We start from the raw sequence: 26,521 nt of genomic DNA, 5'->3' as shown, positions 1-26,521 counted from the left end.
TATTCTGACCCCACCGCCAAGCCTGATCCATAAACCTCAGGGCCTCCCAGAACGGGGTTCTTGCAGAGCACCCTGGTGTTGGCGGTGCCACTGTCTTTCCCCAGGCTTTGAGCTGCGGGAGAGCCGTGTCTGCACACGGCTTCTGAGCCACACTTTGCCTGTGCTGCCTGCCCAAGTCGCCCCCCACTCTCCCGCCAGGCAGCATGGGAGGGAGGCAGCTATGGCTCCAATATACGTACGTCATCGGTAAAAATTGCCAGCTTCCCGCTCTCCAGCATGTCTTCTAACTCCTCGTTGGTTGTTGTCCTGCCAGCTGCAGAAAGGGGGGATCAGAGGAATGGTGAATAACCACACCTTGCAGCGCAGTCCCCCCACCCCCCACTACCGCCACGAGGCTTAGGAGCCAGCTCTGAATCTGGGCTGAGTTGCACTCCTGGTGAGAAAAAGCGCAAAACTGTGTTTGCTTGTTTACAAATCCTGCAGAAAGGAGCAGGCTCCCTTCCAGCATCGGACAGTACAGGTACTGGGCAAAGAAGATGCTTTCAGGACTACCTCGCTTGCTGCTTGCTTAGTCCTGCACTGAGGAGGAAGAGTCACTACTGCATGGATACTGGACAGTAGTCACTAGTTTTGTGTTTTTAAAAACAACAGCAGCTGTGCCTCATTTGATCTGGCAGCAGCTACTCTCCCCTATTAGGCAAAGGCAGTGGCTACCAGAAAAGGAACAAAGGAATCACGCTGCTTTAAACACCACAACACAGTATCGCTGAGGCTGCTTTGGTGTGGGGTGGCTCCTCCTCCTTCTGCTTGCAATGGTGCAAAGGAAAATGTACCCTTCTGCCCTGGAAGCCCAAACCCCTGATCTCAGACATTCAGGGCTAACTGTCATGACTTGGCAGGGAGGGGAAGCAACTCTGCACAGGCTCAGTGGCATTCTCATCTTTCTTACTGCTAACGTTATACGGTTCAACTCCCACGCCCACCTGCCAGTAGCTTCATCCAATCGGCACAGCCCAACTTCTCTGGGTGGAACGTATTTCACAGACCGGATTTTAAAATGTGAAGGAGGGGAAGTGGGATTTCTTTGTTTTTAAAAATGGGACAATACTGGGGACGTTTGGAAGTGGAAAGCAGAGGGGAAGCAAACGTACTTATCTCCAGCTGCCTCTGGATACGGTCCTTGCATCGGTCTCGATATTTGGACTGGGTTGTGTTGTATTCCGTCATCACCTCCACAAACTTGCGGGAGAGGGTTGAGTGCTAGCCGGCAAAATGGGGAGATAATGAGGCAAAGGGAAGGTTCCCCTCTCCCTCACCTATTATTTATATATTTATTTATATAGCACCACCAATGTACATGGTGCTGTACATAGTAAAAGAATAAAACAGCAACACCCTGCCACATAGGCTTACATTCTAATAAAATCATAATAAAAAGAAAGGGAAGAGAATGCACCAGATAGGCACGGGGGGCAATAAAACCAACAGTGTGGACATAAGAACAAAGTCAAGTTCTAAAAGCTGTAGGGGAAAAAAGAAAAGTTTTCAATTGAGCTTTAGAAACAGTCATTGAACTCGTGATGCGCAAATGCTCTGGAAGAGAATTCCAGGCATAAGGGGCAGCGAGAGAAAATGGACGAAGCCGAGCAAGAGAAGTAGAGACCTTTGGGCGGGTAAGAAACATGGCATTTGACCTCCCTGTTTCATGGCAGGGCCTGATCCTATCGATCATAGAGCTGAAGGGGAACGACACGGCCAAAACATGCAACTTAATAGGGCTTCATCAGAACTGTGTTGTTGTTTTTAAACCACATTGATTCTGTTCAGACAACACGCGATGGTTAAGCATTTTGAGCTAAACAGTACGGCTTAGTGCATTGTGTGAAACATGATAGCACAGCGTGTCGTGCGAGCCATTCCTAACCATGGTGGCTACGTAACCACAGTTTATACACATTCACTAACCAATTGTTGCGCAGGGATTAGCAGCCTAACCACAGTTTAGCGTGTTGACTGAACGGGCCCATTCTCAGCTGTAAGAGAGTTTAGAGCAGTAGTGGGGGAAATGTGGCCTTCCAGATGTTGTTGGACTGCAAATCCCATCAACCCTAGCCAGCATAGCCATTGGTGAGAGATTACGGGAGTTGTAGTCCAGGAACGTCTGGAAGGCTTCCCCATCCCAGATTTAGAAGGTCTAAGTGTGAAGAGGAAACACAGCATAAAGCATTGAATTTGGCACCACCCGGGCAGATCCAGCGGTGGCCAAAATACTGGTTGAGCAACAGTTGAAAGCAGAAGACCCGCGCCAGGGGGGAAAAATGCATCCCTACAGGATGAGGAGCTATGGGTTGGGATTAGGGCTGCAATGTTTAGTACCGTATTTCTTCGATTCTAAGACGACACCGATTGTAAGACGCACACTAATTTCAGTACCACCAACAGAAAAAAGCTTTGATTCTAAGAAATAATAAACGCACCCGCAATTCTAAGACGCACCCCGTTTTTAGAGATGTTTATATGAGAAAAAAGTGTGTCTTAGAATTGAAGAAATACGGTAGATGATTTGGCTAGACGCTAGATTAAAAATAAATCTGGTTGCCTAAAAAGGGCGCCAGATTAATTGGGCCAGAGATATTTTATTTTAATTATTAAAAAAAATGCAAAAGCAAGCACTGTATTAAAAGAGGCATTCCCTCCTGTGTCCGGAGAAGAGAGGAACACCTCTTCGAAGGTGATGTGTGCTATGATGGCACGTGCATGCGATCACCCAAATGTACAGGGAAAAATTATTTTCCACTTCGGAATAATTATTTCTTCTTCTTTTTCTTCTTCTCCTTCTTGGTTCATCTTAGAAGAGGCATTCCCTTTCAGCTTCAAAGGAAAGGGAGAATGCCCTGTTCTAATGATAATGCTTGCAGTGACAAATGCCTTTATTATCTAAAAGCAAGGAGGAAAAACCTTTTTTCCCTTTAGAACCATCATCTTTCTCAGATGTAAAAGTATGCAGATTTAATTGATTGATCAAGATCGATCAATCAACTGGAACAGTGGTGGGGAATGCGTGGCCTTCCAGATGTTATTGGACTCCCAATCCTCACTAACCCCAGGCTGCATGACCAGTGTTCAGGGATGATAGGAGTTGGGAGTTCAACAACATCTGGTCACACATTCCCCAGCCTTGAACTAGAGCAATTGTGATGTATCAACTCAGGCAATAACTCTAGCTGAGGTTATCAGTTGAGTAAAAAGAAGGGGCAGGTGCCTGGCTAGTGAGAAAGGAATCTCAAAAATGCAATATGACAACGGTATCATTCTTGTACCAAACTCTTCCTTCCTAGTGGATGTCACCACTTCAATCTCCGTTCTGTTCATTTCATTCTGCAATCATTGTATCCTTTCAATACTCTTTAAACCTATGTCCCATAATTCAGAAGTTGGTTTAAAGGATAATAATATAATACATATTGCATGTCATAATTAATAAATCCAAGTTGGTTCATATCAATTTCAGATGAATGAAGTTGCAGAGAAACCCCAGATATTTTTTTTTAAAATAATAATAATTAAAAAACAAAAAGACACAAAGGGGAAAAAAAGATAGAAGAAATGTAGTCTATTCAAATCTAATGAAGGGTACCTGTGTTTTCCGGATCCGCAGATCCGCCGAGGATCGGTTCTGCACCTCTTCCTGCTCGATCCCCTGCTCAATCGCTGCGGAGATGAAAAGAGCAAAAAGGCCAGAGCTGTTGCGTGTACCAGATATTGAGCTCCATCACACCTACTTTTTTCTCCTGGTATGCACCCGCGATTTTGACGTCTGTTTCAATAGCGTGGCAAGCGCGGGTCCCTTTCCAAATTGCCACTGTTGTTTGCTCTCCTTCTAATGCGCCTGCCCCATCCTGCCCCTTCTCTCTTCCCCTTCAGTTCATTGGTTCTTGTCAGGTGATGGAAGTGGGTGCCTTCCTCGCCCCCCGCCCCTGCTCTAGTTTTGTTGTTTAGGGTTTTACCGATTCAGCGTTTAATCGGTGCAGTTTCTGTGGGCAACGAAGGTGGCTCAGCACAAGTCTGTTTGTTCGACCAACAGACTCCGCAAGCTCGAGGAGAACTGCCCCACCCTCCTCTTTCATCAGCAGGACCATCCCCAACAAAAGCAACATAGTGCGAGGACGGCAATACGCGGGGACGGAAGGGCGCTTTTATTTCACATGGAGGAAATAAGTCGCACTTTCCCTGCTCTAGAAAAAGATGGAAAAGGGAGGGGAAGAGGCAAGACAACTGCAGGACAGGGTCAACGTCATATGAGTGTCATGGGGTAAAACGATAAACAAGGCAGGACAACAGTGCAATAAAACGTTGGTGTGATGGAGCTCCTAGTCCAGGTTAGAACCTGGGATGCCGGCATCATCCTCTGCTGCCTCCAGTGGTGAGTCACAGGGCTGCAGCGAGCAGAGGCTGGTGGCTGTAATGTCAGTGGGGCAGTGAATTTGCTCCAGGTTTCAGTCAGAACCTGTCAAGATAGTTCCTTTAGAGTCCTGAGTGGATCCACCACCCCACTGATATTGGAGCCACCAGTCTCCACTTGCTGCAGGTTAAAAGGCGCCCAGGGTTGGTCATCCTCCCAGCCCCCAGGGCCCCCCCTGTTCAGGACCGAACCCTGCCTGAGCAACTGTCCGCGGCGACCTGGCCGGCTAGATCTAGAGCTGAGCGAAGAGTTCTTGGATGAGATCATCCAGCTCAAATTAGGGGAGGAGGGAAGGAGGGGAGGTGAAATGGGGATGAAAAGCCCCCACCCCCGTCAGTTTTTGAGAGTGGAGAGTCAAATGTCAAGGTGGGGACAAACCCCTGCCAACCAGAGCACTTTTCAGCAGCTGCCATTTTCCTTTCTCAGAAGCCCCTGGGCGCAATTCTGCCTGACGATGTAGCGTCACGTACAAGGTCTTCTGGGAGGCATGCAGTGGGGGTGGGGGGGAGGAAACAGTGACCCCCCCTCACAGTCTCCAGGAAGAGCTCTGAGTGGCAATGGGTTTTGCGCCCCCCACCCTGCAAATTTAGCCTTCCCTTGAAAGATCAGGCGAAACAGCATTCCCACGTGCACTTTCGCAGGCTGAAAATGGAGTCACAAAAGTGAGGAGCAGTTTGTGCTCAGCGCTAGCTACATCTGACGCGTGCCGGATTCCCATGAATCTCTAGGCTTGGGTACCTTTTCCTCTACCTACAACCTACGACGAAGCTGTCGTCTTGGTTCAAATCTTATCTCAGCCACGGGCATGCTAGGTGCCCTTTGGGGTAAGCCATGCTCTTTTGCCTCAGTCTCAATCCTTAATCTGCAATACGGGGTTAATAATACTGACCTACCTTACAGGGCTATTGTAAGGATTACTATGATAATTAAACCCCAAAATCACTATAGATAGATAGATAGATAGATGGTGATGGTGGTGATGAGCAAGAGAGCTTAATCCACACGGCTGCAGCTCCATCTCTCACCTTTCAATTTGGAGCGCACCTTGTTGGCAGTCTTCTTGATGTCAGCTGTGAGGTCCTCCAGCTCCTGCTTAGTCTCTGCAAAGAGAATACAAAAAGGGGCGTTTGGCAGCCGAACCGGGCAACGACTGAAATGTTCACCTGTGCCTGAGATACGTGCCTCAGTCCTCCCAGGGGTTTGTAGCAGGAGAGCCCTGCACATGTCTGGTCCACATGTGGCAGAGGGTGTGTGCAGGTGCATGGGACTGCGTCACTTAACGTGAGCCCTGGGGATGGCAGGGTCCACGTTTCACTCACTCTCATCCGGGTTGGGGGCAGCCAAGATGGCGCTGTGCTGCTTCTTCACCAGCTCCACATCCTCCGAGAGCTTCTCAATGCAGCCGCGGATCTCCTCCACCTGGGCGAGGAGACACAGAGGCACACATGGGATCTCCCTCGGACTGCGGTTGCAGAGGGCAATTTGACTCCAGTCCACTCGGAAACCGACATGGTGACCCACGTTTGCAAGAGTCAATACAGGACAGGTCCTCTGTGCTTTTAACCAGAGAAACATACAATTCCAGGCCTGGAAGAATGGATTGGCCACAGAGCTAGGAAAAGAAGGGAGTTATACAAAAAAAAAACAACCCACTTCTAGTTTTTATCTGAATGCTGCCATGTGCAAGGCCGGAGCATAATGCAGACACAGACGCGCACAGCACATTTCATTAGGGTGTGCGCCCAGGGAATTTAATTTCTTTTAAAGGCGAACATTTAAACGATATTATTTTTATTCATTTATTTATTAAGCACTGTGGACACCGATGCCCTACTCTGTGTTTGGCTTGCCTAACCGGGGAGGGCCGTTGCAGGTGGGGCGTTGGTGGGGTTTTGTGGTGACACTGGCAGGAGAAGGGGCTTATGAGGCGAGATTAGCCTTCGGGGGCCCTCCTCTTGGCCTCTTTGAAGTGTGGTTCCCAGCAGAGAAGCTCCCGGCAGAATGATTCCTTTTCACTCCTGCTGTTGGGAGCAATGGTGCAGTGTTGGGGGCGGTGGCAGTGAAGCAGTCAGAGGGAGCCAGAGGACGGTTCCCGCTGCATCTAGATCCCTACTCAATGGCCCCCTCAATTCAGCGCTTATTGCTTGAGACATTAGGGTGTGCCTAGGCACACCCAGCACACCCCTTGTGCACGCCTATGAATGCAGAAGGGAGGGCTACTCTGCCACAAAATCTCTATGGTGCCCTATCCTATTTCTTGGGTTTGGTTTTCCAGCACGTTCGGCTGGACATTCGGCTATAGCTTCAGCGAGGCTGTGTCCCCTTGCAATGATCTACTGCAGCCTTCCTCATCCTGGTGCCTTCCGGATATGTTGGACTAAACAAGCCCATCTGTCCTGTAAGGTTTGTGTGCTGAGGCATCACCCCCTGCAATGTGCAATTAGAACACCTCGTCCTGGTTCTCAATGCCTCGTGCAACCGAGCAGTGGGCAGCAGGACCCTGGGGAAGCCAGCAGGAAGCTGCCTGAAGCAAACATCAAGCCAGTTGGGGATGTCATGACAGGGCGACATCCTTGATAGGGGTGATGTCATCACAGAGCGACATCCCCGGTAGGTGTGACGTCATCACCGAGTGGCCTCCAGGAGAGGGGGAAGCCCCAACTGACTGGGGAGGGAGTTCTGAGGGAGGGCTTAGACCAGGGAGACCCAAGTTCGAATCTCTGCACAGCCATGAAGTTCACTGGGTGCCCTTGGGCCAGTTACCTTCTCTCTCAGCCTACGGTCCCTCACAGGGTTGTTGTGAGGATAAAATGGTGGGAGGACCATGAACACCACCCTGAGTGGTAAAAGGGTGTGATAAAAACACAGTGAATAAATAAATATATATGATTGGAGGTGGAGGTTGGGGACAGGGCTTTGATGGGGTGCTATACGCTCTCCTGCCTCTGAGGGCCCCAGGGCCCAGCAGGTCTGCCCTGGCATGCCTAGAGAGCTCTCAGGTGTCACTCCAGTAATGAAGGGAAGCGGCCAGTGCTTTCTGTTCCTTCACGTAGACCCTCACACCTAGGGTGACCATATGAAAAGGAGGACAGGGCTCCTGTATCTTTAACAGTAATGTAGAAAAGGGAATTGCAGCAGGTGTCAATTGAAGTGGGTGAAATTCCCTCTTCATCACAACAGTTAAAGCTACACTAGCTATAGTAGAGTGGCCAGATACAAAAGAGGGCAGGGCTTCTGCAGCTTTAACTGTGTTGATGAAGAGAGAGTTTCACCCACTTCAATTGATACCTGCTGAAATTCCCTTTTCTACATTACAGTTAAAGGTACAGGAGCCCTGTCCTCCTTTTCATATGGTCACCCTACTCACACCTGAAACAGATATTCCCCAACATGGGCACAGCAACAATGATTGTCTGTACAGGAATCTCCCCCTCACCATTCCCTTTCTTCTTCTTGTTCACATCTTATCATTTGTTTCACAAAGTGTTTCTATGCCCAGCAAGAACATCCTTTCCCATTTGGAAAGAAAGGGGACCGGTTAAAATGCGAGGGGGGAGGAGGGTTCAACCTGAGGATCACGTTCCCTTGTGGATGACATTCTGGGGTCTGCATGGGCTGGGTCAAAGCCACATAAACACTCACCCACCCACCCATTTGTCACTCCCCACACACCCATCCATCCACATTTTCCCTCATTCACGTCTATCGTATGTCCACACACATCCCCCAGTTCTCTCTCTCTGTTTCACACACACACATCCATCAACACATGCATATATCTACACACACACACACATGCACACACACGAAGAAAGTGGGGCAGGGTGGGTGGGAACACGGAGAGTTGGGGAGAAAGGAACAAAAAGGCAGAGGCACAAAACCTAAATGCAAAAGAGAAAGCTAGGAGGTGGAGGTGGTTGGAGTTGCCCCAGGGAGCCTTGGATGAGCTGTGGAGGGGGTAGGGATGAAGGATGGGAAGGGTAGGGGTTGGGCTGAAAGGCTTCACAGGCCGGATAAGTCCCGTGGGCCAGAGGTTCCCCAGCCCTGAGTCCCAGCATCCCCACCCATGTGGAATAAGAACATCAGAAGTGCCATGCTGCATCAGATCAAGGGTCCATCTAGTCCAGCACTCTGTTCACACAGTTGTCGACTGGGGACCAACAAGGCAGGACATGGTACAACAGCACCCTCCCACCCATGTTCCCCAGCAACTGGAGCACACAGGCTTACTGCCTCGAATACTAGAGGCAGCACACAGCCATCAGGGCTAGTAGCCATTGATAGCCTTCGCCTATTGGGGTTAGAATTTATCTAACCCCAATACCGTATTCCTTTTTATATCCAGGGAGAATGGAGCTGCCATTCATGGCTAAGTTCTCCCCAAACTTGACGGACTTAAAGCTAGTTTTTTCCAGTGAAATGCCTGCAGTGCCCCAGCAAGAGCACTAGGGGGCACTGCGCTGCAGAAAGGATTCGAACCGTGGGCTCCTCCTCCTCCTGGAGCCAACTACCAGAAACCCTCTCCAAGGTCCTGAAACCTGCAGCCGACTCACATAGGGCAGACAGTGGCTTCGCCAGTACTCCTCAAGTCCCCATAACAACCCCGACCTGGGCTTCCCTCCCTGTCAGAAGAAAGCGTACATTCTATCAAATGAGTGTTCAGTCGCTTTATCCTAAGGCTCAAAACTACGCATCGAGTTGAGAGAGGCCTGTTTGTTTAACACACAAAGTCTGCTTCAGTCAGTTTTAAAGTGGGGTGTGGGAGAAGGTGGATTTGTAGAGCAAGAGGGGTGTCTGGGGATTGGGACCCTTCCCAAGGCCATCCTTTAGCACAGCCTTCTTCAACCTGGGGCGCTCCAGATGTGTTGGACTACAACTCCCAGAATGCCCCAGCCAGCTCGGCTGGGGCATTCTGGGAGATGCAGTCCAACACATCTGGAGCGCCCCAGGTTGAGGAAGGCTGCAAGTTTAGCACCTCACGGTTTTCCCCCTGAAGGCGTTTCGCTCTCAGATGAGCACATTGCCATCAGAAAATAGGCTTTGGGGAGGGAGGTAAGCTGTAGGCTTAGCAATTACCAACCGCCCATCCACAACTACCACGGACAGACCCAGGTCTGAATGGATGCATCTTCCACCATCATATCTACATGGAGCCTAAGTGTTCACAAGTTATGTATGTCGGATGAGTGGTTACACAACCGAGGCAGATCAGAATCCAGGCACACACAAGAAGAGATGACAAGAAGATTCAGATTCTTGGATCAGAGCACTACATTTGCTAATTTTGCAGGAAATTGGGGAATCCGCATGCTTCTTTGAACGAGGGTTAGCAGGTGCGTGTGTTTTAAGCAGAAAAAATGGAATTTTGAGGAAAGGTGGCAAGAGGTGAGGTGTGGCTAAATGAAAGGCAGTGAGGGAAAGTGCTGTTGCACCGTGTCCTGCTTTGTTGGTCGCTGGCCGACGGCTGGTTGGCCACTGTGCGAACAGAGTGCTGGACTAGATGGACCCTTGGTCTGATCCAACAGGGCTCTTCTTATGTTCTTAGGAGAGAGGTATTTTACTGGAATCCCCATAGGAGGGATAGTTAGCTCTGCTCAGCACAATAATGCCAGAATCGCTTCAAGACATATCATTAGCATCTTTTCAAGTGTGTCACCATGAGGGCTAGAAACATTTTTTTTAAAAAAAAAGGAAGAAAGAATCACAGAAGACTACATCAGAGCCAGAGTGGTGTAGCGGTTAGAGTGTTGGACTGGGACTCGGGAGATCCGGGTTCTAGTCCACACTTGGCCAAGTAGCTCACAGGGTGACTTCAAGCCAGTCACCAACTTCCTGCCTAGCCTACCTCACAGAGTTGTTGTGAAGATAAAATGGAGAGGAGAATTACGTATTCTGCCTCGGGCGGCTCAGAGGAAAAGGCAGAATATAAAAAGAATAAATAAATAAATATTAGGTTCTGCCACAAATACCAGATTTCCTGCTGTTATGGAAGGCAAAGAGGCTCAGTTCTGGAAAAAAAAATGTCAAAGGCATTTGAAGCATGAATTTTTCACAAGCAACCCTGTCACATCGCTTGGGAGAATCAGCAAGATTTCTCTAGAGCGCACAGCGACGGTCTCACTCACGAATGTCCTTGGTAAAGAAGGCCGGACACACGAGCACGGATTCCGCAGCTGTTGGTGGCTGCCATCTCAATGGCCCTTCCTTGCCCTACTTCAGCCTCCAGCGCCTGGGCATTACGGAGGCTGCCTGGAATCGTTAAGAAGATGCTCTTGCATATTAAATGCGTGAGGCTTGAATATTAATGAGTTCAGCTCTCATGCAGATCCCAAGCACGTGTTTAAGCAGGAGTTAATACAGGCCACGGGTATCCTCTGCTGTACCAAGGCAGCTCTTGAGAAAGAGTGAGGTGCGGGGACAGGAAGAGAAGAGCCACGGATGGCCAACTTCTGCATTCTTGGTGGCCATTTTGGTTTCCCCACAGCTGGCTGGAAGCTGCAAGGGTATTTGTCTGTATAAACCAACCTCTATATTGAAGCCAGAGTTATCTAACAGGAAGTGGATTTACTGCTACGGGGCAAAGGAGTTCAGGCATAGCTGGGGTTTGACAGGTGAAACTGAACAAGAGTGATGACATTAAACTGTAGGATCTGTAGTTTCACACACATGCATATACACAACGCCCTTACATGATCAGGACAGACTAGGGTGGCCATATGAAAAGGAGGACAGGGAACCTGTATCTTTAACAGATGCATAGAAAAGGGAATTTCAGCAGGTGTCGTTTGTAGGCGGTGCAGCCCCTGGTGAAATTCCCTCTTCATCACAACAGCTAAAGCTGCAGGAGCCCTGCCTAACGTGACTAGATACAAAAGAGGGCAGGGCTCCTACAGCTTTAGCTGTTGTGATGAAGCAGGAATTTCCCCAGTGCTGCATGCATGAAAATGACACCTGCTGAAAATCCCTTTTCTGTACAACTGTTAAAGGCACAGGAGCCCTGTCCTCCTTTCCATAGGGTCCCCCTATGACAGACGGGTTTCATTAAATCTGTGTCTGTCCCAATCACATATAAAATGTGTGTGCTTGTGTGTCCCTGTTCAGAGCAAAAGAAGCACACAGTCAAGGGAAAGTAATCTAGCGCTGACGTTCCCCCTGCCCTCTGCTTACCTCCTTGCAAGCTGTCCCCTTAATGTGGCTGAGCGAAAACTGCCCCAGGGGATGGGCTGCAAAGAGAGAAGCAGCAAATGAGGGTTCAGCTCCTCTCACCCATTTTGTGGTAGAAATTGGACCCCCCCAATCTGTTCTGTTTTGTTTACATGAAGGGGGCCCAGCCCATGTTTAAAGACGCAGGCCTGCTGCTGTCGTGCATATTTCAGACTTCAAAAACTTTTTGATAACACTTGAATTTAAAACTAGCTAGTTAGATAGGATGGGTGAATGGGGAAGAGATCCTATACCTTCAGAGATGAGATGCAGCCTGTGGATTGCTGGACATCCCTGGCATAGGGCAGGCTCTTGAGGACGTGTTGGAAGTTGAGCCGAATGCGGAATGGGACCACCCGCCTCTTAGCGGGGTTTGTCGCGCAGAGCGAATGACACCAGTGCTCGGGCGTCTACATTACTCCCCTGTTGCCAAGACCATGTGTACTCCACTTAGTTGCAATCATGAAGTACAGCATTTGGTACATAGCACAGAGTTCAGGAACCTGAGAGCTGCAGCTTCTGCTTCTTAAGAGGTACGTTTCTAGACCTGGTGACAGCAGACATACAGCTGAAAATGTATGGGCAAAGTCCGGTGAGACTTCAGAAGCCAGAAGTGGGACCCATGACTCAAGAGGTAGGACTTCAGTACTCATCTCGATATAGAGCGCAAGCAGAATGAGCGATACATGATGGCATGGGAAGATCACAAGAGCCCTCCTGGGTCAGACCAAAGTCTATGCGGCCCAGCATTCTGTCTCCAACAGTGGTCAGCCTCTGGGAAGTTTATGGACAGCCCTCCCACCCCACTTGCTGCCCATTCCCAACATCTGGTATTCAGAGAGAACACTGCATCTGAATAGGGAGGCCCCGTTTCTCGACTAAGTTCTCTCTCAAATTTTAAATGGCCACACGGGCATTTTCACTCAGATGCCCAAACTTTGATTTTGCCTGGGGATATGTGAAAATCTGAATTTAAGATGCATGACGTTTTTGGCCTACGGGATGGGTTTCTCTGATAAGCCTGAGTGTGCACATGTTCAAAATGTTGTGGTGGCAGCATGGGTTCTGGTCCCTGAATGGTAGGTTTTGACATTTCCGAAGACAAATGCCTATCCCCTTAAGTGCTCATTATTCCTAGGAAATGCACATGTGTAATTAATATCCTAAAACAAAACCATCAGCGTAGCCGAAATATGCAAATGTACTTAATTTGTATATTTCAGCTCAGTCCATATAATCTAGCTGCAGGCGTTTGGGCCTCTTCTGCAGACGTCTTCCACGGTGCCCATCATCTTACCTGCTCGAAGAATTCATCCATGAAATGGTCTCGGTCCACGTGCACCACCTCTTCTTCATCGTCGCTGTCTTTGGCCTGCCCAAGAGACAATGTTGTCGCAGGTTAGAACATCCCACCTGGCTCTTTACTCAAAACAAACACTTGCCTTTGCTCCCTGGTTCAAGGCATACCTGGAGGTCAGGCAGCCGCCAACATTAGGCTGCTTCCGGCACCTCCTGAAATCAACTCTATTTCGGGGGAAAACCTTCTTCAACTCAGCTGACTAGCCACTGCTTTTAGAGGTCCTTCATTTCAAATTGAACAATTTTAATTTGCTTTTTTAATCTTCTTCCTTTTTATTGTGTATACACCTATGTGCACCGCTCCAGAATCTCAGATATGGAGCGGTATATAAATATTGTAAATAAATAAATAAAACCAAGTCCAGAACTACGTGAGGGCAGAAGAAGAGCTCTGATGGACTAGACCAAAGGCCCATCTAGCCACACTGCCCTCACAAGCCAGCGTGCAATGTTACAAAGACATGGATGTACAACTTCCAGTTAACACACACACACACACACAGAGAGAGAGAGAGAGAGAGAGCAGTAGCAGCAAGCAGTAGCAGAGGCACCATTTCAAGCACCAAGTAGAGACTAGAATGAATGTGTTTCAGGTTTTTTAAAAAGCCAGCAGTGATGAGGCTATACTGTATGTATCTCCCTGGGGAGGGAGTTCTAAAAGTGTGGGGTCACCACTAAGAAAGCCCTACCCCTAAAATCTGCCAGCCTAATGACTCTTGTAGGTCGGCCAGAAAGGAGGGCCTGTGATGCTGATCTTAATGTTTGGGCAAGCTCATACAGGTGTAGGTCCCAACCCATCCAGGCCTTTAAAGTCCAAGACCAACAGCTTGAATTGGGCCTGGTGGAAACTAACAGGCAGCCAATATAAATGATACCGAATAGGACTAATATAGCCCAAACATCTAGCTCCCATAAGCGTTCTAGCTGCCACGTTCTGCAGTTGCAGTTTCCAAATTGTCTTCATGGATTACAGTAATCAAACTGGGATGCAACCAAGGCATGTGTCACTGCCTATTGGAATCCCTCTTACCAACGTATGCCCATTTCTCACGCCTAGAGCTGGGAAGAAAAAGTGACGAGCCATTTTCCAGAAAAAAACACCCTTCTATTTCATTTTTGGAGCTAAAAGAAAAACCTAAGACCTAGTTTCCAACAATTCCTCTGCACTAACAGACAAGGCCTCATCTCCCTTCCAGAGCTGGGAACTGAGAGGAGGGTAAGAACTCCAGAGAAATTCCCCCAACAGTTTCCCTATGTCACCTCATTTTCCGGTTCACACAACACACTAAGCCATATTTAGGCCACTAACCCTTTTGCAGCAAATGGTTACATCTGAACGGGGTCCTTATGGTCTAGTACAACCTTCCTCAACCTGGGGCGCTCCAGATGTGTTGGACTGCATCTCCCAGAATGCACCAGCCAGCTGGGGCATTCTGGGAGTTGTAGTCCAACACATCTGGAGCGCCCCAGGTTGAGGAAGACTGGTCTAGTAGTTTGTAGGAACAGTGGATTAACCTGTCTGTGGGCTCTACAAACTTCAGATTGTCTGCATGGGTGGGGTGGGGGGGAAGAGAATCTCATAGTTGAATGATGTCAGCAATTGCCAGCTGATTATGCCAAACTTCACCTCCATCTGCCACCATTTTGTGACTGGTGCTGACCCTGTACCACAGTTTTGTGACTGGTGAGCCTCAGTCATGTTTGGCTCTCTCAAGAGGACCCTGGGGATAGAAAGTTTGAGAACCCCTGAACTAGGCCTTAGCGTTGACAGTGAAACTTTGGCATCGCTTGGTCTCTCTCCCACCAGCTCCCCCATTCCGTATCCCATAGTGCCTTGCACCAGTTGTCAGGGCGAGAAGGCCTGTTCTTCTCAGCAGAGATGCCACGTTTCTTCTTATATAAGGGCAGCCCCCAAAAACTTGATTTAACCTGAGGCGACACGGCAGAGGGAGACAGTTCAGCCGCCTGGAAAGTCCCCTCGGGTGCAGCGTGCCGCTCCTGCCGCTCCACACAGCTGGAGAAAGCTGACATCTCTGGGGTGGGGACGGAGGAGGCTGTCCCCACTGCCATGGGGAAAGGAACTAGCGAGAGGGATTAGGAGGGAAGGATTGGGAGGGAGGGAGCAAAGCAGGATGCTGGGTTTTGGACCGGTGCCTGGCTCTGTCTCCTGGAGGGCAGTGTCTGACGAAGCTCTCTCATCGCATTCTCCTTCCGTCCAAGGTCACAGCTAATCGAGCTGGAACAGTGACATAATAACACATGCACACAAAACAGCCGCTCACACTCCAGTGTGGAATGTGTGTGTTTGTGCGTGCGTGTGCAGAGACAGAGAGAGGGCAGTGCCACATCACCTCAGTAGACTATCAGATTCCTTTTCTCCTTCCAGGAAAACCATTATCCCCAAAATAACCAGCCCCGGTGGCTGAGGACAACATATAATATATATATATATATATATATATATATATATATATATATATATTCATTCCTCCTTCCCACTTCTTCTGCAGTGCAAGGTTTGGGGCTAGTTCTGACGGCATTTAACAATCCTGTGAACTTGCAATAGCGATTGGCAACCAGCCGACCCATTATCGTACCCTGACATGTTCCATTTCTTCTCTCCCTTCCACTTTCTGAGTAGGGAGAAAGGCAAAGAGAGAGAGAGACAGAGACAGATGTGGGAAGGAGTTGTTTTTCTGGGCTTACTTGCAGGCCACGGAGGAGTGCTTTTTCCCACCCCATTCAAAGAACAAATGATACTTCTCAACTAGGAATGTACAGACCGAGGAAGAGCGACCACGAAGCAGAGGATGTCATGGACTGTGGCAACATTTTTTTCCCACTGATCCACATTTTTCCCCTCATAGCCACAGGGGCTAGAAACTTGTTTTGTTTGGAGTCAAAATCACAGCAGGTCTACCAGTGAAATAACGACAGGGGAAATTGGGAGATCACTGTGGTAAGCGGTGATTGCATGGGTAACCTCACTACCAAAACTCTGCTAATTTATTTAATTCTATTTTTCTTCTACATCGGAACCCCAAGCAGTACACCTAAGCTCCCAAAGTAGTCTCCCCTCCAGGCACAGACTACCCTATTTCTTCGATTTTAAGATGCACTTTCCCCCCCATATAAACATCTCTAAAAATGAGGTGCGTCTTAGAATCGCGGGTGTGTCTTAGGGTTTTTATTTCTGTTGGTGGTACTGAAATAAGTGTGCGTCTTACAATCGATGGCGTCTTACAATCGAAGAAATACGGTAGATTGAGATTTGTTTAGGTTGTTTCATCCTGTTCCTGCAGCCCGTACCCAGCACAGGCTCGGCCTGTAATTCCTAGTTCTTTGCGAGCTTAATGGCTCCTCCAAATCTCTCTCTCTCTCAGGCCATGCGGCTGGATGCTCCACCCCGACTGGATGCTCTCCAAAGCCATTTGCATTGGCGGCCTGTGTCACTCCCGGCTGGCTCGGGTAATTAACCTACCTTAGGTTTGGATGCTTGGCATCCTCATATTCTTGAATGTTACTGGCTGCTCCATTTCCTAAATTTGCATCACGAGAGGAGATGCAGGCCAAGGTCGTCATCTCTTTGCAAGCACAGATGAGCAGCCCTATCAGGTCCGAGGAACGGCTCCATCCATCTCCGATCGTGGCAAGATCTGGATGATTCAGAAGCCACCATGGGGCACTTATGAAGCTATCTATCTACTGTCATTCAACTTGTGCCTTCTGGCAGTCAGAAACTTTGGGAACATTTTGCTCATGATGCTATCTCTCTCGGTTTTCAAGGATCTCTGAGGAATGTTGCTGAGAAAAAAAGCTACCCAAATAACTTTGGGATCTATTTCTTTATCTATCACGCTTGTCTCCCTCTCTTTCTCCAAACAGCACAGCAGGCCAGCTTAGATAAGGTTATCCCCTTTTATGACAAAACTGGTCCAATTCAAACTAGGTGAGGGTGAGCCGTGATCTGCCCAAGTCGATCCAGTGAGCAAGGATTTGAACTATGGGCTCATCTACACCAAGCAGGATATTCCACTATGAAAGCGGTACATAAAAGGCAGGAGCCACACTACCGCTTTGTAGCGGTACTGAAGTGCACTGACAACTGTTGGGGCCCATAGACACAGACCATATACCGCTTTCATTCCACTTTCACAGTGTTAGATCCTGCTTGGTGTAGGTGTGTCAGGAGCTCCAACAATTGTCAGTGCACTTAAGTACCACTATAAAGCAGTAGGGGGGGTACTCTTAGACCCGTTTCTGTCGTTGGAGGCTCAAGTAGCCGCCACGGCTCGGAGTGCCTTTTACCATCTTCGGTTGGTTCGCCAACTACGGCCTCTCCTGGACAGGGATAGCTTGACCACGGTGGTACAGGCATTGGTAACCTCAAGATTGGATTACTGTAATGCGCTCTATGTGGGGCTGCCCTTGAAGCTGCTCCGGAAGCTGGAGCTAGTGCAGAATGCTGCAGCTCGGCTGTTGTCTGGAGCTGCCCCTTTCCAGCATGTAACTCCTCTGCTGAGGGAACTGCACTGGCTGCCTATTGGCTACCGGGCCAGGTTTAAGGTTCTTGTACTTGTGTACAAAGCCCTAAACAACTTGGGACCAGGATACCTGAGAGAGCGCCTTCTCCCTTACCAACCTGCCCGGTCACTGAGGTCATCCGAGGGCCTGCTCCTGGTGGTTCCACCTAGATCCATCCTCCGATTGGAATCCACCAGGGGAAGAGCCTTCAGCGTGGCGGTGCCCCTCCTGTGGAATTCCCTGCCTCTGGAGGTCAGACAGGCTCCAACCTTGTACTCTTTTCGGCGCCTCCTGAAAACATCTTTATTCCAAGAAGCCTTTCTTTAACATGCAGCCTTGGATTTCTGTGTTGTTGTTGTTTTGCTTCTTTTTAAATTTTGTTTTAACTGTTTTATTCTGTTTTTATTTTTCATTTTATCTTGTACACCGCTCCGAAATTTTTTCAATGAGGAGCGGTATATAAATATTCTAAATAAATAAATAAATAAATAAATAATAGTGTAGATCCTGCAGTGCACTTCAATACCGCTATAAAGCATAGTGTGGCTCCTGCCTTTTATATGCCACTTTCATTGTGGAATATCCTGCTTGGTGTAGATGAGCCCTAGGTCTCTTTAATCCGAGTTCAGCCCTCCATTCACCACACTGACAGTCAAACAGAATAATAGAATAGTAGAGTTGGAAGGGGCCTAAAAGGCCATCGAGTCCAGCCCCTGCATCCCTGATGGAGTTGGCATTTGTTGCTACCTCTGGTGCTCAGCTATTTTTTAAACTGTGCCTTCAGAGAAAACTTTCTGCATCGGGAATGTTGTTTGGGTTAGCAAAAGTTTTAGAAGTGGACGGAAAAGTACTGTAGCACGTGTGCACACGATCAGTAATATGGGAACTGGGCTCTGAAAAGCTGTATCTAGCCAGATCCCCATCAGGACGGGGCTCCATCACTGATTTCACCTTTCGGAGGTCTTGTTTGCAGGCTGCTCAAATCTGATTGGCAGCCTCCCCCCACTCCACCAGGTCCCTTGCCAGCCTGTTTTCACACCGGATTGGATGCTCGCTTCCCCTCATTTGAATATCAGGATCCTCCTAGGGCTGCCCTTCCAGTGTGACTGGCTGCTTTCGAGTCCCTTATTTGCATGCCTAAAAACCTCACACCACCGTTCTCCTTCAAGTGTGATTGGCTCTCAGGCCAATCAGACTTTCTCGATCCAGGGTGACTAAGCTGCTTTTCTAGCCAATGAGAAAGTGATAGTAGAGGTCAGGTTGGTACCAGATTGGTGGTAATGTGGAATAAAATGGGGTTGGTTTGTTCTTTTGAATTACAATGACATCTGATGCTTCCAGACAAGGCTCTTGCCATGCTATCACCCTGCCTGATCCGTGGAATTTTATGAAGGATCCGGATTACGACCTCCCATGTTTTTCCAGTGCTGCTTCTTCCTTCTTATCTTTTCTTCTTTACTGCAGTAGATCCGTTAAGGGGAAGAAGACAGAATAACTGCAGAAGGTTTTTTAACTGGTAATGGCTTAGGGTGACCCTATGGAAAGGAGGACAGGGCTCCTGTGTCTCTCTAACAGTTGTATTGAAAAGGGGGATTTCAGCAGATGTCATTTGTAGGCATGCAGCACCTGGTGAAATTCCCTCTTCACCGCAAATGTTAAAGCTGCGGGAGCCCTGCCCTCTTTTGTATCTGGTCATGCTAGGCAGGGCTCCTACAGCTTTAACTGTTGCGGTGAAGAGGGAAATCCAGCAGGTGCTGCATGCCTACAAATGACACCTGCTGAAATCCCCCTTTTCAATACAATACTGTGTCTCTAACAATACTGTGTTAGAGACACAGGACCCCTGTCCTCCTTTCCATATGGTCACCCTATCAGCTAGTGCTATGACCCCTCCGTCTGGAAGCACCCATTGGGCCTGTTCAGGCAACATGCTAAGCCATGGTTAGGCCACTAACCCTTTTGCAGCAAAGGGTTAGTAACTGTGTTCAAACCGTGGTTATGCAGCCACCATGGTTAGGAATGATTCACATGACATGCTAAGTCGTACTGGCCTGGTTCAGACAACACTCTAAAACACGCTGCTTAACCGCAAAATGGTTTAAGGGAATACTTTGAATGTTTTTAATTTTTGTGAACCGCCCAGAGAGCTCCGGCTATTGGGCGGTATAGAAATGTAATAAATAAATAAATAAATAAATAAATAAGCAACATGGTTTAGAGTGTTGCCTGAACCAGGCCAATATTTAGCTCAAAACGCTTAACCACTGTGGCTGAATGTGTTCTCTGAACAGGGTCATTGTTACAATTGCCAATTTTCCCCTGGAGCCTGAGTAACAGCATGATAAGGCGGAAAGTCAACAGATCAAGCTTTTCTTCTTCATGAGTGTGTCTGCACTTCTTGGACAGTCACCTGTCATGCAAGACACAGAACTTCTGGCAGGGGAAAATAAGGTGGCAATACTAAAGTTATGGATATGGGGTAGGAGATCATTTTGAGGCAGGATTCTTGGGGTCTTTCAATATGTGGAGGAGTCTACTGGGTTGGAACCAGTGGGTTAAAAATAGGAACGAAGTCTGGGACCCTGGAGCCCACTGTAAAACTGGAGGGCAAGAGTGATTTAGGGTGCAAACCAATGCATGTTTAGACAGAAAAAAGTCCTACAGCTGGCTGGGGAATGCTGAGACCTGTAGAACGTTTTTAAAATGGCGCATACAATTGCACTACGAATGGATAACAGCTGAGAATCAGGGTTCTGTAGTCAGCCCTAATGGGGATTATTGGATTAAAAATCAGGCTTTGCCTAGAAACCAGGGTTTAAATCTGGAAACTAGGACTCCTGAGTTTCCCCCCCCCCCCCACAAATTCTCAGAAAGGGTTCAGAGGAGGAAGATGGGCTGTGGGCCAGCACTCTGCCATTCTCCCCCCCTCCCACGTCCTCCTTTATTTACGTGTGGTCTGGTTTGTTAAGAGGTGGGAATGGCTAGGAGCCCAGATCTCGGGGTTCTAGCCTCAGCTGTAGGGATTAGAGCCCAGTAAAATCAATGAGAAGGAGAAAGGGCACCACTGTGTTCCCAGCGAACAGTCGGGCACAGAGTAATGCCAGCTGATTTGGAATCCGGAGAGATTATTATAATGAACATTATTCTTACACATACACACAGAGAGAGCAGGCTACAAGCAATTGCCGCATTCAACATCCCCGGCTTCCACTCCACTCCACTCCCCTGACTGAGGAAAACCCAGCGCAACGACGACAAAATCACGGGCTAAAAAAAGACTCAGTTGCCCAAATACAGAGCCACTTAGTTTAATAGCTTATGCATGCATCCTTCCCCTCCCTTCCCTGGGCCTGCCTCGTCTCTCACCCTCTGGCCTTTAGAGAGTTCACGCTCCCTTCCGATGGTGGGGAAGGAATTCAGGGATTTCTGCCGCCCACCTGGTCCGCTTTCTACACTCACACTCCTGTTACCCCTCAATTACCATTAAGTTCATCTTTGCATGCGTGCGTGTGCTTTGTGTGTGTGTGTGCAAAGACAGAGAAACTGCAAAATGTAGGGCTCTGCTCATCTGACTCTGACATCTAGGCTTCCACCAAAAACAATAACAACCACAAGCTCACACATTTGATTCGGTCCCGTATTGAGAAATTTAATTGACATCTAGACACAGCCAGGCAGAATCTACTTATTAAAGCAGCCACACTGCATCAGTGGGGTGATGCGTACCTTGACAGGCTTACTGACAGCAAGTGCTGCATAACTATATATGTGTGTGTGTATCAAAAGACGTAAAGCAACGAGAACAACGGTGGAATGAGAACTGGAATGGGATGGTGGTAGCGGACTGGTACTCTAGCCAAGAGGTTGAAAATTGAGTCTGGCTTCTCACGACAGAGGCTGTGCCTCTCTTTTTCTTTGGCCCCGTTCAGACAACACGCTAAACCATGCTGCTTAACCACAAAATGGTTAATGGATAATGCATTCCGTTAACCATTTTGTGGTTAAGCAACACGGTTTAGCGTGTTGTCTGAACGGGGCCTGAGTCTCTTAGACCGCAGGGATTCCTTTCTATGACCTTTTGAAGGCTGGCTGGCACAGAGCAAATATGTCCGTCCCCATTTGCCACCAGCACTCAGTCACTTTGAGGCAAAAGCGTTCACCAAAGCACCATCCCGGGGCTGCCGAAAGCTGCCAACTGGTAGGCCTGAGGCATTTCAGCGCCTGAGGTGGAAAGTCCACTTGGCCTGTGCTGCCATCCCGGATGTACTCTGGGTTCACCTTAAAATACACTCGTGATTCCTCTGTAACTCATCAGTTCCCCTTGTCTGACAGGCAAGGGTTTTTCATGGCAAACATGAGGTAAAGAAAGAGTTCCCTGAAGGCAGGAAGTCTCCACAGAACCGGCCCTACCGTTAGACAAATGAGGCAGTTACCTCAGCTGGCAGATGCTGGGAGGTGGCAGCTGGAGGAGAGAGTTGTGGGCGCGCAGCCTGCTTGCACCCCCTAAGCTGCTGCTTTAAGGTACGACGGAGGAGGCCGCCCCATTGTCAGTGTTGAAGAAAGATTCAACTGCCAGTTCGGTTGGGTTTTGAACATGGAATGGGAGGGGGCGCCATGTTGTTCTTCACTTCAGGCAGCAAAGTGTCTTGGGCGGGCCCCGAGTCTGAAAGCCGCTGCTTAAACCAAAAACGTGGCAAGCCTATGCTGGAAACACACTAGGAAGGACTTACAGAAGGATGCCTGCGTTGTGCAGAATTCCTCAAGCCATCTCTAGCCAACCCACACCAGGTCAAAGGGTTCTGCTTCTCCTGAGTTCAGCCGTGCTTTCTTCCTACAATGCATATGGAGGCAATTACCTCCTATTGTATAGCGTCCCCTTTGATCACGAATCTGTCTTCCAGTCAAGCTTCTCTGTGGGTATTCCTGGAGATGTGGCTCATTGTGCGAAATAAATAAATAAATAAATAAATAAATTCATCTTTAGCCACTTTCCCTTCCCTGTCCCCTTCCTTGTGTTTAAGCTTTATGTTGTCATGTGTTGTCAATTTCTGCCAGCACCCCATGCGGGATCTGATATCACACTGGATCAAAGCATTTCTTGTGACAGATTGCGCACACTGGGGTGCATGACAGCACACTTGCGGAGCGTGCAATCGCACGCTTTCCCTCATATGTCTCGGGGAAAAACAGGGCTGGGGCTGTGTCCAAGCATTCAGAGATCGCATGTAGCACAAAATAACGATTTGCTCATTTCAAAAAAGGTTGCATAAAGACGGAGAGGGGAAAGAGGGTGTGTGTTTGCAATTGTGTGGGGTAGTGGCTAAAGTGTCGGACTGGGAGTCGGGAGATCCAGGTTCTAGTCCCCACTCAGCCATGGAAACTCACTAGGTGACTTTGGGCCAGTCACAGATTCTCAGCCCAATCCACCTCACAGGGTTGTTGTAGTGAGGATAAAATGGAGAGGAGGAAGATTACGTTCGCTGCCATGGGTTCCTTGGAGGAAAAAAGGCAGGATATAAATGCATCATCATTGTTCATGTATCCACTTGTGTGTTCAGTGCTTGATTTGTAAAGTGAGAGGATCTGGGGTCAAACCTACATTAGAAGTGACACCCATAATCCCAAAGTCACAGTGAGTTATTTATGTGCGTTTCAGTTTGCTTAGCAGAAAGGGAAAGCCACTCTGCACATGCTTTTGGCACTCTTTTATACTAGCAAAATGTCCACCAAATAGCAGGTGGGACTCTGTAGCCAAGCGGGTGAGGGAAACGCTGGCTGTTCCCACCACCTCTCATGCCCACTTTTGAACCTGGAACCTTTGTTTCCATGCCCATTAAACACAACTGTTTTTGCCCCTGGGTTGCTAGGCATGTCAAGAAATACTTTTGTAAGCCGCCGTGAGAGCCTTTTTTGGCTGAATGGCGGCATAAAAATCGTTAAATAAATAAATAAAATAAATAAATATGCCTGAGGGTAGGATGGAGATTGGGGCAAGGCCTGCTGATGTCACAAAGGTACTGATGGTCCAGGACTAGGGTGACCATATGAAAAGGAGGACTGGTGCACACAGCACCAGGTGAAATCCCCTCTTCATCACAACAGAAAGCTGCAGGAGCCCTGCTGTCTTTAGCTAGAGTGACCAGATACAAAACAGGGCAGGGCTCCTGCAGCTTTAACTGTTGTGATGAAGAGGGAATTTCCCCAGTGCTGCATGCATGCAAATGACACCTGCTGAAATCCCCTTTTCGATACAACTGTTAAAGAGACAGGAGCCCTGTCCTCCTTTCCATAGGGGCACCTTAATCACAGATGGATCCCTAATACTGTGATATTCCCCAGTGCAGTTCTTAGGAAAAAGGGGCATTTGGGGGGTGGCAGTGAGGGGGACACGACACTCTCCCCAGAGTGAAAGCTTGTCGCCTTCCCACCCACACCTCTTTCCCCACTTTCAACAGCCCTTTCCCCGCACCTGCACCAAAAAAGTCGATTAGGAGGCGGGCAGGCAGAGAGGCAGACAGACCTGCAGAGGCGCGCGACATTACTATATACGATTATTACTCATTATTATTAATAATAATTTCAGAGTTGCAGACAGAGGCCAAGCATTGAGGACTGGTTCCAGATATAGACAGATGATAGAGGTTTCAATTAAGGCCCATGTGTGCAAAGCCAGCCAGCCGGAGCCCCACGTCACCTCTCACCCCACCACAGCCCAGCCTCTTGCCTGCAGCCCATAAACCACCCTAGTTGACATGAGTTATGGCTTTTGTTGGAAACTGGAAGGGGGGGGAAGAAGGAGGAGGAGAGAACAAGAGATACAGCAGGCAAGCCCACGTCCATCTCCACCACTCACACAATTCGTTCCTGCATTGCAGCTGTTTGGGGAAAGAATGCAGGTATCTAGAAAAGCAGCGGCAGAAACACACACACACACCAGGAAAACACAGGCTTTTCAAATCTCGAGAGGAGCCCCAAATCTAACTAGCTCAGGCTTTGATTCAGGGAGGGGTGGGAGAAAGGAAGCCACAGAGCAAAAATTGCCTAACAAAACGCTCGATCCTTCGGATGCAGATGGAGAGCTTGAGAAGCCAGACGGAGACCCAGTGGTATGTATGGAGCAACGGAGACAGAGGGGGGAATTTATGGGGTATAGATTGGGCAGAGATATATTTACTAGGGGATTGATGGATAGATGGAACTGGAGACAGACAACTTTGAGAGGTATAAATAATGAGTGAGCGAGCACAATTTAAACACGGAGAAAGCAAGGGAGAGCATTACAGGGTGAGTGTGTGTAGCTGCAACCCGAAAACAACCGTTACAGAGGAGTCTGCCCAGCTCAACCGAGTGGGATTTATTTCCAATCAATATGCACAAGTGGGACCTGCAACAAAATGTTGCAGCATGGCGTACCCCTGTTCAGAATTCCAGCCAGCCGTGCCCTCTGCCAGATCATTCCATTCCGTCGTCCCCTCCCGCCAACTTCAGATTTCCACCCCCTGCCCCCAGTCATTCTGAGCCCAATGAACATGCTGAGTGGTTTTTCTATAGGCTTTTTTTTTTTGCCCCCCTCGGGTTTTTTTTGGGGGGGGGGTATTTTTACAAACGTTAGGGTTTTCCCCAAGCCTGCTGATTCCTCCCTTTTGTGTATGGATGGTGCTGTTATGGCTACAGAAGGATGTGCACTTAGGGAATGAGTTTGCCATGAATAGGCAGCGTGGGGCGGGGCAGGTGTTAGGCAGGCTTACAGGATCGACTTAATTCTTTTCCTAGAGTCTAGCGCAGCCTTCCTCAACCTGGGGCGTTCCAGATGTGTTGGACTACAACTCCCAGAATGCCCCAGCCAGCTCTGCTGGCTGGGGCATTCTGGGAGATGCAGTCCAACACATCTGGAGCGCTCCAGGTTGAGGAAGGCTGGTCTAGCGCAAAAGTTATAGTCTTAAAATGGAAGAATTCCGAGCCAGACATGTTTTCGCGACCAGAACTGAACAGAGCTCACATTTGTTCCACACAAAAACGAACTCCTGGCTAACCCCCAGCGCTTTTCATTTGGGGGGTATAATTTAGGGCAGAGGGAAAGATCATTTTGTTGTCGCTATTGTCAAACAATTGGGAATCAGAAAGCTGATCTATTGCAAAGCATTCCAGAGATCCACCATTAGATCCAGGGGACTTCCAGATGAGGCTTTTTATTGTGCAATCACCCTGCCTCAGACATGGAACTGGACAAGGGGGTACAGGTGATGATTCCCCCTCCGTTTGTGACCCTCCTGCGTTTCCTCACCAGCTCTTCTGCCTTTTTTCTTGTCACAAAAAAATCTACGAAGGAGGGAAAACAGGAATAGCTCCACAGTGCCTTTTGATTTGTAGCACCAGGAGTTGTCTGTCTGGAAGCAGCCCCAAATCTACTACCTTCTGCCTGCCGCTGGTGGATAGGACTGGAAGGACAGGATAAGACAGGATAGGACTGAACTACGTGTAGGAAGATAGGTGGGTGGATAGGCAGATAGTGTCAACACGCAGGCAGGTAGGAGGGCAACCAGGATGATCAGGGGTCTGGAAACAAAGCCCTATGAAGAGAGACTGAAAGAACTGGGCATGTTTAGCCTGGAGAAGAGAAGATGGAGGGGAGACAGGATAGCACTCTTCAAATACTTAAAAGGTTGTCACACAGAGGAGGGCCAGGATCTCTTCTTGATCCTCCCAGAGTGCAGGGCACGGAATAACGGGCTCAAGTTAAAGGAAGCCAGATTCCAGCTGGACATCAGGAAAAACTTCCTGACTGTTAGAGCAGTATGACAATGGAATCAGTTACCTAGGGAGGTTGTGGGCTCTCCTACACTAGAGGCATTCAAGAGGCAGCTGGACAAGCATCTGTCGGGGATGCTTTAGGGCGGATTCCTGCATTGAGCAGGGGGTTGGACTCGATGGCCTTGTAGGCCCCTTCCAACTCTGCTATTCTATGATTCTATG

At 48.6% G+C, this 26,521-nt stretch overlaps 1 protein-coding gene across 1 annotated transcript in view; it reads right to left on the bottom strand.

Moving 5' to 3' along the window:
* STX1B (syntaxin 1B) overlaps positions 1-26,521 on the bottom strand; it is a 60,931-nt gene that overhangs the window by 6,716 nt on the left and 27,694 nt on the right. The window contains exons 2-7 of the mRNA XM_063138438.1: positions 12,963-13,037; positions 5,782-5,881; positions 5,488-5,562; positions 3,638-3,711; positions 1,152-1,260; positions 240-313 (exon numbers count right to left, since the gene is read on the bottom strand). Of these exons, the coding sequence (XP_062994508.1) occupies positions 240-313; positions 1,152-1,260; positions 3,638-3,711; positions 5,488-5,562; positions 5,782-5,881; positions 12,963-13,037 (507 nt within the window). The remainder of the gene's footprint in view (positions 1-239; positions 314-1,151; positions 1,261-3,637; positions 3,712-5,487; positions 5,563-5,781; positions 5,882-12,962; positions 13,038-26,521) is intronic.

This window comes from Elgaria multicarinata, chromosome 11 (genome assembly GCF_023053635.1).
Source record: "Elgaria multicarinata webbii isolate HBS135686 ecotype San Diego chromosome 11, rElgMul1.1.pri, whole genome shotgun sequence".
Lineage (NCBI taxonomy): Eukaryota > Metazoa > Chordata > Lepidosauria > Squamata > Anguidae > Elgaria > Elgaria multicarinata.
Note: the sequence above shows the minus strand (reverse complement) of the source record. Positions and strands in the feature narration are given on the sequence as shown.